Here is a 14,029-nt window from a genome sequence, read left to right on the forward strand (position 1 = left end):
TAACTCAACACCAAAAGCAACAACAACAACAAAAAAAAAACCAAAACACAACGAATCCAATTATAAAATGGGAAGAGGACCCAAATAGACATTTCTCCAAACGGGACATACACATGGCCAATAGACATATGAAAAGATGCTCAACATCACTAATCATCAGAGAAATGCAAATTAAAGCCACAATGAAATATCACCTCACACAATTCTGATGGTCAGAATGGCCATCATCCATAAATCAACAAACAAGTGTTGGCGAGAATGTGGAGAAATGGGAACTCTTGTGCACTGTTGGTGGGATTGCAGACTAGTGCAGCTACTATGGAAAATAGTATGGAGGTTCCTCAAATTTTTAAAAATAGAACTACCTTATGACCCAGCAATTCCACTTCTGGGTATTTACCCGAAGAAATCCAAAGCACTAATTTGAAAAGATACTGCAGCGCTATTTACAATAGCCAATATATGGAAGCAATACAAGTGCCCATCAGACTGGATAAAGAATACACGTATGTATGTGCTACATATATACAATGGAATATTATTCAGCCATAAAAAAGAATGAAATCTTACCATTTGTGACAACATGGATGGACCTCGAGAGTATTATGCTAAGTGAAATAAGTCAAACTGAGAAAGAGAAATACCATATGATCTCACTTATATGTGGAATATAAAGAACAAAATAAATGAACAAACAAAACAGAAACAGGCTCAAAGACACAGAGAACAAACTGATGGTTGCCAGAGAGAAGGAAGTTTGGGGAGCTGGGTGAAAAGGTAAAGTGATTAAGAAATACAAATTTGTAGTTACAAAATAGTCATGCGGATATAAAGTAAAGCATAGAGAATATAGTCAATAATGTTTCAACAACTAAGTATAATGTCAGGTGGCTACTAGACTAATCGGGAGATCACTGCATAAATTACATGTCTAACCACTATACTGTACACCTAAAACTATTTTAAAATAATATTGAATGTCAACTGTAACTGAAAAAAAAAAAAAAAAAAAAAAAATATATATATATATATATATATATATATATATATATATATATATATATATATATATTAAATGAAAGTATAAATCTTAATGGCCTACCTAGGTGACACTTTATGGTTTGCAAATGATGTTCATAATTATGGTGATATTTTTCTAAGAGGAAAAGTGCCTCAACCCACTGCTTTGAACTTGCTTTTGGAAGGTGAATTTGAGTCCAAATGCTCTCCCCTGGGGCAAGCTGTGCTTCCACCATGCCTGCTGAGTTAACTGAAGGGGATGGTGAAGGCCTGAGGCACACATGTCTCCTTGGATTCTTTGACAAGGTCATTCTCATCAATAATGCCACGCCTTCCTGAGATGTAATCCTTCACAATTTCCTGATCACCTCAACATTAGTCAGTTTGTACTGATCAAAGGCTCTGCCTGAGAACTCACAAAGCACATCCTTTCATTGCTTATGGTCATAATCCTCAAACACTTTGGGATACTAATGTCTGTGAATTTTACTCTTAGGCAAGGTTTCTCAGTCTTGGAACCCTTGACATTTGGGGCCAGATAATTCTTTGTCGTGGGGGGGTTGACCTATGCATTCTAGGCTATTTAGCAGCATTCTTGCCGTGTATTCAGTAGATGCCAGTAGCACCAAAATACTACTGTGTTTCCCCAAAAATAAGACCAAGCCGGACAATCAGCTCTAATGTGTCTTTTGGAGCAAAAATTATTATAAAACCCAGTCTTATTTTACTATAATAATATAATATAATATAATGTAATGTAATATATTGTAATGTCATGTCATGTCATGTCATATCATATCATATCATATCATATCATATCATATCATACCATACCATACCGGGTCGTATATTAAGTTTTGCTCCAAAGACGCATTAGAGCTGATTGTCCGGCTAGGTCTTATTTTTGGGGAAACACGGTAGTTGTAGCAACCAAAAATGTATCCCCAGGTTGACAAATGTCCCTTGGAAGGGCAATATCGCCTCCTGTTAAGAATCACTGCTCCAAGGCTCAAGTTGGAGCTGGCATCAACCCCCGGGCGGGCTTGGCACCATTGGTGAGTTTTTGATTCTGCACGCGAGGGTGGCACCCAACACAGTGCATTTGTAACAGGCTCCCCAGTAGCGCTGCTGCTGCTGGCCTGGGACCAGCCTGGCTCTAAGGCCCTGGCTACACGCTGGAATCACCTGGACAGCATCAACAAGTTCCAACTCATCCAAAATCTCTAGCGTTTTTAAAGATCCCCCAGTGATTTTTAAAGGTTCCGCAGTGATTCTAAAATGGGTTGAAAATCACTCGCTTAAGGTTTTCAAAGTGCTTCCAGAATCTCAAACTCCTTAAGGACTTGAGATAAAACAAGTCACAGTGGATATACTTTCCGTTTTTATATTACTTGAATATCTCTCTGTAATATCACCTGGGAATAGAAATTCTGGAGCAAAACAAAACAAAACCCCCCAAATTATGTAGGTTGGAGCTTTCACCTCTACTCTTTCAAAACCTGTGGGCTGATACCACCAGAAATTCCCATCCTACTCTTGAGTAAGTTTAGGGCAAGAACACAGCTTGATGTGGCAAAACTAAGAAGTTAGGGTCCTTTCCTCCTATTCTATTTCTTTTCTACTATTTAAAAGTGAGGTAGCATCTTATAATAAAGAAATATGCAAGCTTTACCTTCAAAAAATGCCCAAGTCTCTTTCTTTTTTTCAAAGGATGAATCTTCAGAAGCTTTGAGGGAAATCACTGTAAGATAAAAACGAAATGGCATACCATGAAGTAGAGTAGCTTGTGGACCTGACATACACTGCGATCCAAAATAATGCTGTATGGTACATACAGCATTTAAATTTATAAAGTAATTTTCACACTTGCAAAACCACATTTAATTGTCAAAACTCACATGCCAGGGAGAGGTTCAATGACTTACAACAACTGAGAGTCTGGAGGCACCAGAGAGGAGAATTAAGGTGTCTGTTTAAAAGGCAGTAAGTGGCAAAGCTGACCCAGTTCAATAGAAGTCCCACTTGCCCCATACATGTGCAAAGTAAGGAGTCCTCCAATGGGAATTCCAAGAACCAAAACATTATTATTTTACCATTTGGTATCCAAGATAGAGAATCCTGAGGTCATCTGATGACTCAGGGTCAGCGCTCTGAGCACCATTCTCCATGCAAGACAGTCACACAAAGCAGCAGACACCTGCTTTTGAGGTTATGTTGTCTGCTGTCTGTCAGTGGTTGATCACTGAATTCACTGTGCCTGCTGTCAGGGAAAGAGAACTGAGTTACACTGTGTTAAACCTTGAATGTCGTACTGAAGAGTCTGGAACCATGAAAAGTTTCCATGCACAGGGGTAACAGAATCATTGGTAAAAGCTTAAAAATAAACTGACAGAATATGTAAAATGTCAGGGAATGAAAATATGGTCCAACAGAATATTCTGAGATGCTGGAAATGCTCTATGTCCGCACTGTACGTACAGCAGCCTGGTACAGGGGGCTGTTGACCATGTGCAATCCACACGTGGCCAGTCCACACGGGATTGAGAAACTGAATTTGTAACTGTATTTAATTTTCATTAATTTAAATTTAAATAGCCACATGTGGTCAGTGGCTACCACACTGAAGAGCTCTAAAGAAGAGAATCTAAGACCCAAATAAAAAGACTCTATCTATCTATCTACCTATTTTTCTTTCTTCCTTTCTTTCTTCCTTCCTTCCTTCCTTCCTTCCTTCCTTCCTTCCTTCCTTCCTTCCTTCCTTCCTTCCTTTCTTTCTTTCTTTCTTTCTTTCTTTCTTTCTTTCTTTCTTTCTATTATCTATCTATGTTGTCCTTCAGAGAACAAGTAGGGTAGCTGAAATATATACGCACATATATAATTGTGTGATTATGTAACACAAATGTATTTATGAAATATAAATTTGTACTTAGGAAAACTGAAATGCAGATTTTTTTTTTCACCTTTTCTAATTGTCCTCAGAAGAAGGGCTTTGGTCTGCTATGTTAGTCTGCCGTTACTGGAGAAGAACTCCTCTCTCATAAGAACCTAAATTCCCTAAAAACAGAAGCCGCATCTTCTACCTCTATATCCCTACCATTTGGCAGACTGCCTGGCAGCTGATAGGTGCCTATTGAATAAATGATCTATTTCTTTCTGATGGCCCAACAAAGTAAGCAATCTGGATGTCCAGGAAGGAACTCTTACTGGATATTTGGACTTGCATGTGACATTAGATATGTCAGACAATCCTACTTAATTTGCCCCACCCACAGCCCCGTAATCACTGACCACCAGAGCAACCAGTCAGATTCCCATTTCATGTATTTAAACTAAGAAACAAAGTACATATGGGTGCTGTGGACCCTGGGGGTGAAAGAGCTTGTGGACTTTGGGGCAGGCAGCTATGTTTAGAGAACAGGCAAGCGGAATAGAGCAGAAAGCAGACCCTGTAAGAGAAAGGTCAAAGTGGGAGGACCTGTGGGTCTGATAGACTTGATCTTGAAGGCATTTTGGGTGCTAAGAACGCTGATGTATTGTGTCTGCTATCCTTGTATTCCACGAGCTCTGTATCCTTAAACTATCCCTTCCTCTCTTCTGAATTAGCTTGAATGGGTTTTCATAGCTTCAACTAATTGAGCCTAGGCTAGGATAACCACAGAGTCCTAATGAAGACAATACAGAAATGAGAACGAAATGCATCTCCAAGGAGCTTAAGTTTTCAGGAGGTCAGGGATGCTCATCGTGGCCCAGAGCCTTACCACTCCATGCGTGGCCATGGATTAGCAGCTTCAGTGTCATTTGGAGGCTGGTCAGAAGTGCGGAATCACAAGGGTCCCAACCCAGAGCCAGTGGATCAGCATCTCTTTTAAACCTAGATGCCCAGGTGAATCATATGCACTTCAAAGTGTGAGATGCACTGATGTACTAAGTGGAGATAGGAAGGTGCCATTTGCTGATTGTGACCGTGGGCAAGTCATTTAACTTCCCAGTGCCTTAGTTTCCCCATTTGTTAGGCAGTGATGCTAAGAAGTCCCTACTGTCAGAGCAAGTGTGAGTATCTAATGGGTTCATAATGTGAAGTGCTCAGAACAATGCCTGAGACCTAGGGAGCCATTTGTAACCACAAGGACTTGAGCTCCCTAAGACAGGGAATTTAGTCTATTTTATTGCCTGCTTTAATTCCCACACCTAAGTCCAGCACGGCCCTTGGCTGTCAGCCCTTTGCCTCAGAGTATGAAACTTCAGTTGTCCAAATGGTCCCTAAGAAAGAATTCCCTGTGTTTGTGACTAAATGTCTACAGCTCAAACAGGCTGTTACCATTCTAGCAAAGGTAAATGCCTTCAGACAACCGTTTATTCATCTTTCATTTTTTCTTTTCAGAAACTGTGGGACCCTTATTGAGTCCAATTACAATTCCCTTTGCCTTTTTTGAGATAGAAGGCCATAAGGTCTCTCCAATTGACTTATGGAGACATGAGCTGAAAGAGCCAGCAAACTGAGATTCCAAGCAAGGAATTCATGGATGCTCCTCCCCTCCCCTCAGTGCAGCTGTTTTAGGGGAAATTGCAGCAACTTTGATCAGCAATACCAGTCATAATCTTATCTGGTCCTACAAGAAAGAAAAATTTTCACACGAACACTGTCAGAGCTCCAGAAGTTTTCCTAAGGTTCTAGCTAACTAGCTTGTTTCAGCTGCTAATCCCATGCTATCTCAAAGTGAATTTCATACACGGTCAAGCCACGTGTCTGAGCCCACAAACCATAAGGAAACACAGTGCTGCATACAGCCAGGCCGACACAGCAGGGCTGTGCAGTGGATAAGCAGTGGGTCTACTGGCTGTATTAGCATACCTCCCTCCACGGCACAGCTGTGCACAGCTGACATAAATTCACCATGGTCTCCCTGAGATGCTGAGTAGAAGAGGCCACTGCAGAGTAGACAGGATGGCAGAGGATGAAATATTTCAAGGAAACATTTTGCTTGACCAAGGAAAGAGTGGCACATTTTCCAACCACAGGTTACTAATGTTGGTCAAAGACTCTCTGAAATAAAGTGCAAATCTCTTGATCAAAGAGCATGTGTAATGGTTTCCAGTGACTTTAATCATCAGAAGGTAATGGCCTTTTATTTGTCACTTTCAAGTGTTTACCGCACATTGCCTCACGTTCCGCCGGACGCCCAGACAACTGGCAGAAGGCAACAAACAGCCTTTCACGGCCAAAGTCCTGGTGACTCCTAAACATCAGCTCAGGTTGCTGACAGTCCCCACCTTCTGACAGCTCCTATGATTGGGTAGTTCTCAGCTTAATCCCTCAGAATTAGGGATGCACATGCATTCAGCCAGCATTTAACCAATGGGCTGTCTTATAGGGTCTCAACTCTGAATGGGGGCCGCACTCCTCTGTGCTTGGGTTTCCAAGGTGGGGAGGAGGAATGGGATTCGGTCCCTGCCCATGAGGGAGCGTGACTGTAGGGAGTCCCACCCCCTAACTCTCCCCACGCTCCCATCTCCACTCACCCCCTTCTTACGCCCAGCGGGAGAAGAGGAGCCCCTGATCCAGGTGAACTTCTGACATACTGCCCCTCTCTGCATGAGAGGTATGTGGTCAATGCACTGCCCAGGCGGCCTCCGCCTTGCCATGTGCTCTGTGACTGGCCTTTCAGAAAACAGCTAATGTGGGGGTGGGCAGTGTGTGCCCCCTTGGGAAGGTCTCATTACCCCAGGGGTTTGGAGTGTTATCAGCCCTGCTTCCCAGGGAGCCTTGCCTGGGGCCAGTCATATGCACCCTCCTCTTCCATCCTTCCTGTATCCAGGGGTCCCAGGAGGGGAGGTGGTACAAGGACCCCCTCCGACAGAGTGCAGGCCTGGGAGAGAGCACAGAGGCAGGTAGTGCAAATGATCAGGGAAGCCCATTTGGCCTCAGCACCAAAGCACTTTTCTCAGTACAGCTTTACCAGAAATAGAGTGGGCATTAGATTTCTATCTGACTCCTATGCCCACATATGAATCAGATGGGGCTCACAGCGGAGAAGGGGAGTAAAGAGCACTCCACAGCTAAGTCATCAACTGATCTACTGACAGCTTTGTAATTTCCTCGGGACCCCAGCTCCCAGGGGGCACAGCTCATCTGCCCTTCTGGTGAGGCAGTGGTCTAGGTGACTGAGCTGCAGGCTGTCCTGGGGCCCCTCCCTGAGAGCAGAGTCAGATGAAATCTAAAAAGGGGCATGGTGTGAAAGCCACCATGTCTCAGTTCCTCTGGAAAAAACTGGTTGAAAGTGGCCACAAGATCAAACAGCCTGCAGGAATGCAGCACAGAGGTACCGAGATACACTGATCCTATCAGCCTCGTGTCTGGAGGAAGCAGGGTGGAAACAGAGAATCCCAGTCAAGACCGTTTTGATGAGGCTTGTGGGGAAACCATCACTCAGCGAGGTGTGAAAACTGAGAGCCTTGATTCCTCACTTGGACAGAATATCTGCCAACTCCCCTGGGAAAGGCATGTTTCACAGGCTGTGGCAGACTATGTCCCCTGAGTTCACACCAAGACCCTGTGACAATGCCCTCTGGGCTGAGGGGCCATCTGTTCTCTTCCTGTCTCCTCCTGTTCACTGATGATACTGACACCTTTATCTGGACTTGCGTTGAAGGACTGACCCTGTCATCCATGAAACAGATGGTTGATGATTTTTAGAGGCCCTGGGGAGGCTCCTTTTCCCAATATTTTTTTCCCACTTGTGCCCCTAATTCTTTTAATAAAGAATCCTACAATTAAAGAAGCTTAAATTGCATCCAGAGGTTACCTCTAAAGTAAGGTTACATTTCTGACACACACAGCCGTCTGGAATGAAGGTGTTGATGGAGAGGGGAGTAGGCAGGCTCTGGCACAGGCACAGGAGAAAGTGAGACGAAAGCAGCAGCAGTGAGGACACAGGGAGACCATGAGCTTGGGAAACAGGCCTTCACCGTTCCCCTCCTGCTTACTGCTGGCCAGGCCGTGCTAACGCATTCTCCAGATTCTCCAGATCTTGATTGGACAGGGTGTGGCCTTTATTTAGTGCCCAAAGACCAAGATTTCTAAAAACGTTAGCTGCAGGAGAATGAACTAGGAGTCTTGTTAACACGTTGCGTACGGATCACGAGAATCTTCACGAGGGATTTAAACCCCGCCGTACGCAACGTGTTAAAAATGGAGATTTCCCGGCATCACCCTGAGCTTCTGGTTCGAGATCTGGGGAGAGCTGGGGAATCGGCATAATTAGGGAGCACACCATTGAGGAAATGCTGAGGCTTGAGGTCTTCAGGCCTCAGGTGGGGAAGCCCTGCCTCACGTACTCCTAGTAGACAGGTGGGCAACAAGTCCACAAAGACGTGGGAGAGAGGATTCAAATCCTAAGGAATCAGAGCGTGGGCCTCCTTTTCCCATCCAATGCAGGGCAGGGTCCAGGACTCAAAACAAAACCAGTGCTTCTTCAGCTTAATCCACAGAAAACAAGAATAACAGCAAAACCTAAGGACTAAGCCAATCACACAAATGTTCGCAAACAAAGGACTCCAAAAGAGTGCCTTTAAATAGCATAACTCCTTGCAAAGAAATATAAGGTGAAGAACACGACTTTAGAAGAAGCTATTTTCCAAAGGGCAGGCATCTATAAGGATTGACGTGTCTTTCCATGTGGCTGACTCACAACGGGAAACTGGCGAGAAGCCTTCCTCCAGTGATTATCTAATGCGTTGCACCCTCCCTCCCTGCTGATTGTGTTGCCTTAGAAAGCATCACTATGCTTTATTCGCTTATCTTGTTCCTTGTCCGCCACTCTAGCTGAAGGGAAGGGATTGCATCCGTTTTCTTTACTTCCTAGAATCCTTCCTGGCCCATAACAATTCTTAGTTACTTGGAATGAACAAATGAATGGAATGAACATTATACCATATTGGTGGGTCAAGGTCTCCCAAAGAACTTGGTCCTGGGGCCACAACATTGTTACACTGTGGGAGGCAGGGAAGAGAGGTGAGGGCAGGGGGCCCTGTCCTACATGGCCAGTTTCTTTCACCTGGAAGTCCTGCCTCCGAAGCAGTGGGAAGGCACCAGCACACCAGGCCATCTAGACTGCCTTCACTACAATGGTCTGGCCTTGGAGTTGCATGCTTTGGGTCTATTATGATTCGCTTTACAGTCCAAGATCTTAGTTTCTTACATAACAGAGGCAGGAAATCCTCAAACCTTAAGCAGAAGACGATTCTTAAGTTCTTTCAAGTTGAAAGGAGAGAAGCAGAAGCTAAAGGCCCTGGTCCCTGCTGTGTAGACCTTGCTAATTTGCACCCAGGGGATACGGAAATCGGAAAAGCAGACACCGTCCTGCCTCAGTTTCCTTAGGCAGTATTTTGTACAAATCAATGCAAGAAAAAAGTCTATGACCAGAAGAGGTTGGTGATATGAAATATGCACAAGAAAGGACCCTTAAATAAACATGAGTCAACACCCTTGTTGCAAATAAAAAAATTAATATACTCAGTTCCCTGGCCCTTCTTATTCAATGATGGTTCTCAAGGGAAAAAGCTGAATGTGGCTGTGTCCCCACTTTTTATGACTGGAACAGCATTTTCGGGGAAGGCAACTGCAGGCCCAGAAAGACAGAGACGTTTTCTGTTTCTGTCCTCAGTTTGTCTATTGCTTCCATTTTGCCTGGCCCCTCCAAGACTCAGGCCAAAGACAGTCTCCCGTGGGACCCGCACAAAGCTATGTATGTGAGCAGGACCTCTGAATGACCTGCATGGATAGAGCCACGGATGAGAAACGGAAAGTTCCAGCTTTGTCTATTTCAAGCCACTCTTTCCTTTTGTGTTCACTCTAAGACAAATTCTAGAAAACAAACCAAAAGGGTAAACAAAAAGCATATCAAATACACTTCCCATTGTGACAAGGCAGTTGGAAAAAAGGTTTGTGTCTGGGTTGGAATCAGCTGTGTCCCCAAATAGCAGTTAGGAAATTGTGAAACTCAGGGCTTGGTAACTGGCTTGTTCCAGACACAACTGCAGGATCGGCCTGTATTTTTGCTTGCTATCACCTTCCACTCCTTGCTGCCGTTAATTAAAATGGCATTTTAGATCACTCATTCATTTTTTCATTAAAAACAACCTGTTGCTGAGCCTTTTTGTGTACCATGCACTGTGTCCGGTGTGAGGAGGCATCTAAGAAGAATCTGGCAGTGTCCCTGCAGTCAAGGTCGCTGGCCAGGTCCACCACGCCAACCTCTCTTCTTATCGCTGTCTACCCTGACTCTCACCAAACACAAACATGCATCCAACTCCATCAGGGTTTTTGCAAATTCTTCTTCTCCCCTGTCCACATCTTTGTCCAGGCTATTTTGTCTCCTGACATGGCATGGCCCTAGCCCTTCGCACCCTGAGGCCCCAACAGAATCTCACCTCCTCCCAGGTGACCTTCTCATATCCCCCCAAGAATGTACCTTTGTCTCTCCCTTACTCCCACATCAGAGTCACCCTCTTAAATGGCCTTCCCACACTCTCCTTGTATTAGCTCTCGATAATGTCTATCAAATCCCTACCCATATCTACACATGTCTCCTCCTCTAGGTTGTGAGGCTGGGGCCCAAGAGGGCAGGGAATCAAAGCTCTCCACACTCAGCTCTCTAGGGCAAGGTGCGGTGGTCACAGGCTCATGAGCTGGGGCTGAATACACAAGCTCAGGTTACATTTTCAATCTCTGAAATTCTTCCAAGACAATGGCAGTAGGAATATGGGTAGGAACAATGAAGAATTGTTTTATGTGGTGTTTAAATTATACTCAAGTTGTCAGTCTGTTCCCTTTGAGTATCTGGACCCGATGACACTTTAAACATCAGGATGTGTGCTTGTTTAATTAAGCAGCAGCACTAAATGCTTAGTTAATCTCATCCCTAATTATCTCTTCCATGTCTCCAGAGAAAAAGGAATTATTTAATTTCTTCCACTGAAACTTGAAATATCAGTTCCCTGTGGAAGTACTTTCAGATCCAATTATTAAATTCCCTCTAACATTTTGGGGTTAAATAGTCAGATGAGAAATTATAATTTCATCTTTGCCCCCAAATACTTTTAGGTTACAGAGTTTTCCATTTGCTGTATCCACTCCTTACATTTAAAGCTTACTTACATCATTATAAGTCAAATGACAAGTTGGCTTATTCAAATATGTTATTTGGAGTTAGATTGAAATAACCAGAGATTAAATTGATTAAATTGCAGGAGACAGCCTTTGCAAATTGCTTCTGTTATCAGCATTTTCACTGTTGATGAAGACATCTCTATCTGAAACTATGGAGTTTCACTTCAGCTCAGGATATCAGACTGCTTCTGAGTCTGCGGGTGGCTGAGCTAGGCAGAAAAGCCATTGAGCATCATTTCTTATGGAGTTTGGGGAGTCAGAGCTGTTGAACCCCTGAGAGCAGAAGCCTGAAATGCTACTCTTGTGAACACCAGGGGCCCATGCTCCCTGGTACGAAGGGCCCATGCAGGGCCCTCAGCTGAGCTCTGCAAACTGGTCCATCTCAAAGCTTGAGGACAGCAAAGGACATGTGGCACCCACGAGGCTGCCCTAGCCTGGGAGCCCAGGAACCCTCAGGCTTCATCTCGGAAACTCTCTTGTCAGCATCTGAAGAAAAACCAGGCTTTGGGGCTAGTCCAGCCTCCCATGTTCTCCTGGGCTGCCCTCATATTTAGAACAGGACCTGCATATCCTGGGAAGGACCAGGCCAGATACATGTCTGAGGAAGGCAAGTGTGGGGGACCCAGGGACATCAAGCAGGATGGAAAAGGCACACAGGCAGGGTGACTCCCAAAGTGTGGGCAGCAGAGGCAGCACATAGAGGCCAAGGGATTACCAAAGAGCAGACACAAAACACAAATGGAAAGTGAGTGGATGTGGGGACACCAGATAGAGGTGGTGAAGGGTACGTGGAGGGTAATGGGGACCCTGACATCCCAATAATGGGAAGACAGCCAGCTTAATGTATAAACTGCACAACCATTGGACAGTGAGTGAGCTGCTATCAGAGTGTGGACAACAAACACAGACACTGTCTGTGGGGACAGAGTAATGAATGTCTTCATAAAGTATCATTAATTGCAAAAAATGTTTGCCGCAACTTGCTATTCGTTATTTTGCACTGATTGGAGATAGTTGGGTCTCCTAACATGTAAAATCTTCACCTCATTTCAAAAGTGACCTTGAAATTGACCCGAAAGAGAATAGCTGGTCTCAGGCTCTAGGGGCATATTATACTCTCAGATTTCAGGACAGAAATACTTAGTTAAGTTGTTGGACACCATGACCTAGAAAGCAAACCTGTTAGCTATTTCTCTTGGCCTAAGGCTACCAAGAACCAAGAACATGTGGAAATCTCTGCACTAGTCTATCTGTGATGCCTTCCATTCAGGAACCCCTGAACACCATTAAAATCAATGTCACCCCCAAAAAGAGAGAGCACACTGAGCAGCTCTCCCTCCTCTTGTTGGAAAAGTACCCAAAGCTCTGCTCACTCCCTTCATTCCCATCCTGACTTCCTTGTTCCACCAACTGCGGCCTTGCTGTGCCTCCAGGGTTGCTGGGTGCAGGGCACTCAGCACTGGTTTCCCTGCTATCCCTGGGTTCGGTGGGGTCCCTCGTTGTGTCTCACCTGCTCATGATGTGTCTCACCTGCAGTGAGGCCCACACCTGCCTCTACCTGCTCATGATGAATAGGTGAGAAGCAGTTACCTCGTGATAGCTGTCATTGGAGCGGAGGACACAGGGTCACTGGGCTACTGGGATGGAATGCGTACACCTCATTCCCACCTGGATTCTGTATTCCTCTGTCTTTCATACAGATTGACCTTCTGGGATCCTGGGAAAGAATTTCTGTGTTCTCACCCTCCAGTGCTGCTCTTCTATTGAGGACACTTGACTTTCCCCAGACAGCCGATGGGCTAGCCCACAGGGACCCCTAGCCAAGCTCTAAATGTTGGTGTTCCTAGGCCTCCATCCTTGGCCACTGCCCATGGTTTCGCCGGCCGGACTCAGCAATCAGCTCTCACTAAAACCAGATCCGACAGGAGCATTGGCTCCACGGCCTCCGTACCTACTGGACATCAGTGTGGAGGGCCTCCAGCCGTCTCACTCTCAATCCGAAACTTCCCCTGTGGAGCAGCTCCACCTCTTGTGGTCCCTTGTCAGCTGTGGGCACCACCCTGCACATACCCCCTGCATTAGACCCCTGGGTGTCATCTCATATCTTTCTCTCTTTCCCACATCCAGTTAATCCTAAAGGCTTCTCATGTGACCTCTTAACGTCTCTCCATTCCTCCTGCCAAACTTAGTCCTCCATCATTTCAAGCCCAGGCAACTACAAAACACTCTGCCTCCTCACCCCCTACACTGTTCCCCCCAAATCCATGTCCCAAGCAGCCAACAGAGGGATCTACCTAAAGACTTTAAGTGCGTCACATCACGGGCTTTCCTCAGTCTAAAGCAGAGATTTCCCCAGCTGCCTGCTGATAAAAATCACCTAGATTGTAATTTGCACATTTAAATTCCATCCGGAAACAGACCAGAATCTCCTGGGCAGACACTTGTGTATCTGCATGTTAACAGTGGCCCTGGTGATGCTTATCATTAGACAAGGTTGAGAATACTAACCCACAAATCCAGTGTGAATTCCTTAATATTTGGTACAAGCCCTCCCACCACAGCCCTGCCTCCTTCCCCTAGTTAACGACAGCCGCCCCTGCCTCCCAGCTTAGGCTCCAGTAGCCTTAACCCACTGTTGTAGGGCTTCCTGCACACTGAGATGCCTCTCCTGCCCATTCCCTGCCCACCTAAATGGTCAGTGTCAGCTTACAAACTGCCCTCTCCCTCATCCTGGGCGCTTCCTATGCGTTCCCACAATGCCCCATTCGCACCTTATCATTGCACTTACACTGTGACACCCTACTGTTTTTTGCATCTGCCACCCTATGGACAGATCCAATC

At 45.1% G+C, this 14,029-nt stretch overlaps 1 protein-coding gene across 3 annotated transcripts in view; it reads right to left on the reverse strand.

Annotated features, from left to right (window-relative positions):
* The window catches only part of VSTM4 (V-set and transmembrane domain containing 4), a 102,118-nt gene that overhangs the window by 68,652 nt on the left and 19,437 nt on the right, over positions 1-14,029 (reverse strand). For all 3 annotated transcript variants that reach the window (XM_088792124.1, XM_019730126.2, XM_019730127.2), the window contains exon 3: positions 2,693-2,761. In XM_088792124.1, coding sequence (XP_088648250.1) covers positions 2,693-2,761 — 69 coding nt within the window. The remainder of the gene's footprint in view (positions 1-2,692; positions 2,762-14,029) is intronic.

The sequence above is a fragment of the Rhinolophus sinicus genome, chromosome 15 (assembly GCF_057876585.1).
Source record: "Rhinolophus sinicus isolate RSI-liver-muscle chromosome 15, RSI-T2T, whole genome shotgun sequence".
In the NCBI taxonomy this organism is placed as follows: domain Eukaryota; kingdom Metazoa; phylum Chordata; class Mammalia; order Chiroptera; family Rhinolophidae; genus Rhinolophus; species Rhinolophus sinicus.